The sequence below is a fragment of the Chiloscyllium plagiosum genome, unplaced genomic scaffold (assembly GCF_037043375.1).
Source record: "Chiloscyllium plagiosum isolate Xiang-an unplaced genomic scaffold, Cpla_swu_hap1 HiC_scaffold_31, whole genome shotgun sequence".
NCBI classification, from domain to species: Eukaryota; Metazoa; Chordata; class Chondrichthyes; order Orectolobiformes; family Hemiscylliidae; genus Chiloscyllium; species Chiloscyllium plagiosum.
In genome coordinates, this window is record NW_028270169.1 from 2,472,097 (window position 1) to 2,474,693 (window position 2,597).

General features: G+C 59.8%; 1 protein-coding gene across 1 annotated transcript in view; it reads left to right on the forward strand.

The window, feature by feature from the left end:
- Positions 1-2,140, forward strand: part of LOC122563854 (hypermethylated in cancer 1 protein) — a 3,238-nt gene extending 1,098 nt beyond the window's left edge. The window contains 6 exon segments of the mRNA XM_087977133.1: positions 8-351; positions 353-445; positions 447-548; positions 550-1,335; positions 1,337-1,738; positions 1,740-2,140. Coding sequence (XP_087833259.1) covers positions 8-351; positions 353-445; positions 447-548; positions 550-1,335; positions 1,337-1,738; positions 1,740-1,856 — 1,844 coding nt within the window. The 3' untranslated portion in view covers positions 1,857-2,140.
- Positions 2,141-2,597: the final 457 nt, after the last annotated feature.

Here is a 2,597-nt window from a genome sequence, read left to right on the forward strand (position 1 = left end):
GTTGAAGGTGGGGATATGATGCCCATGCTGGAACCCATGGAAATGCCGAACCACGCCAAGCAGCTGCTGCTGCAGTTGAACAGACAGCGCACCAAGGGTTTCCTCTGCGATGTGATCATTGTGGTACAGAACGCCCTGTTCCGGGCCCACAAGAACATCCTGGCGGCCAGCAGCGTCTACCTCAAGTCCCTGGTGGTTCATGATAACCTGGTGAACCTGGACCCGGAGATGGTGAGCCCGGCTCTGTTCCGGACTGTCCTGGATTATATTTACACTGGGGCCCTGGCTGAGGCGGATCTGTGTAATGAGCAGAACCTGGGGGCGATCCTGGCGGCGGCCAGTTACCTGCAGCTTGCCGGACCTGGTGGCTCTCTGTAAGAAGAAGCTGAAGCGGAACGGCAGCTACGTTCACATGAGGACGGGTCTGGGCCTGGGCCTGGGCCTAGGCATCGGGCCTCTCCTCCTACGGTAAGCTGGCTCGGGGCCTGAGGAGCAGCACCCCAGTGATCCAGTCCTGTTACTCGGTGGGATCCAGGCTGCTCGACACTCCCGCCGGCCCATGGCATCAACACCCAGGCCGGGGAGCTGTATGCACCCCCGCCGGCCCAGGGCTCCCGCCTTCCTGCTGCTGCTGCCGACCTGGGCCTGGCCGAGCACGGCTCCCCACAGCTGCTGGGCCTCGACCTTTCCAAGCGGAGCCCCCTGGGGAGCAGCAGGGAACCCCGGGATGAGCGGGAGCACGAGGCCGGGCACAGCAGCCCCTCAGCTGGCCCGCTCCTCAGTAACGGCCTAGTGGGCCCAGCTCTACAGCCCGGGCCCGGGGATGGGGAAGGGGATGGGGACGGGGTGATGTCCCCGGACGGCAGCAGCAGCTGCTTCAGGGGAGGCCAGGCCCCGGGCACTGACAGCCGGAGCAGGCCTGAGGCCTCGGAACAGGCCCTATGTCAGTGGCTGAAGCAGGAGCCACCCAGTCAGTTTACAGAAGAGGTGAGGCCCAGGCCAGGCTCAGGGACAGGGTCAGGGCCCGGGCACAGCCCGGGGGGACCCAGGTATCGGTCAGCAGCCGGCGACGAGGCTGAAGATGAGAAGAGCAGCTGCGAGGATACCAGCAGCGAGGAGCCATATAGCCTCGGCCTGGGGCCCGGGCCTCTGCAGAGGTTCCAGTGTGGGCACCTGAGCTTCGAGCCTGAGAACCTGGGCGATAACCTGTATGTGTGTATCCCCTGTGGGAAAGGATTCCCCAGCTCAGAGCAGCTCAATGCCCACGTGGAGAGCCACACTGAGGAGGAGCTGCTGCACAGAGAGCTGGCGGAACAGAACAATCCCTTCGTGGGCAAAAACCAGCCCAGGTCTGGGGGACCTCATCCGGCCTTACCGCTGCTCAAGCTGTGAGAAGTGCTACAAAGACCCAGCCACCCTCCGGCAGCACGAGAAGACCCACTGGCTGACCCGACCCTATCCCTGCAGCATCTGTGGCAAGAAGTTCACCCAGAGGGGTACCATGACCCGCCATATGCGGAGCCATCTGGGCCTCAAGCCATTTGCCTGCGAGGCGTGTGGCATGCGCTTCACCCGTCAGTACCGCCTCACTGAGCACATGAGGATCCACTCTGGGGAGAAGCCGTATGAGTGTCAGATCTGTGGGGGCAAGTTTGCCCAACAGAGGAACCTCATCAGCCACATGAAGATGCACACGGGAGACTGCAAGGCCAGGCTGGAGCTGGGTGACACTCTCTACCCCTCTCAAAGTGGGTGCCAGTCACCAGGACAAAGTGCCTGACCTCCCACCACCAGCCTCGCTGCAAGATTCTGCACTCCTCCTACCCCCAGGCTCTGGCTCAGGACCCACCCATTGATTTGGGAACAAGGAGGGGGGTAATAAGTTGACTCAGGACTGGAGTGTGTGGGCACACTCAGCCAGGAATGGCCACTACGTGCTCTCTTTCTCATTCTTTCCAGCCTGGAGTCTGGGGTCATTGAATCCCAATCCCAGGAGGCTCCAGGCTCCTCTCTCCCCTAAGCCATTTTCACAAACTACTCCCCCCTTCTCTACTCTTCCCACCCTAGTTAGATACTTCCCCAGGAGGGGGACAGTTACTGTGAGGGGTTTGGAAGAAGGAGGACGGGGGGGGGGGGGGGGGGGGGGGGGTCGTAAGGGGGATTGTACCTCACTCACTGTGAAACTCATCCAGAAACGGGGAGCAACCACTAGCAGAGGGACATCCTGAGATCCCTTTCAAGGTTTGAAGCAATGAAAAACCGAGAGCTGACACTCTGGTCTCCTTTAACCAGCTTCCTGTCCAAAGCAGTTTAAACCAAAACCACTGAACTCTCAGCTAACGAGGGGTAGTTTATTTCAACTGCGTTCATAAGTTATTCTATTCTAATTGTTTGTGATGTTGACGTCTGTCTCCTAACCCTTATCCCACCACTTTCACTCGCTCTTTCATTAAGCACAATGCATTAATCCGAGCCACTTCCCCAGCCACCAGCAGCCAGTTTGGCCTTGACATCCCACTCCAACCATCACCTACTCCTCCAGGAGCCCAGTGCCCAAGTACCCCCTCACCCACCTTGAGGCTCTGTACATATTTCAT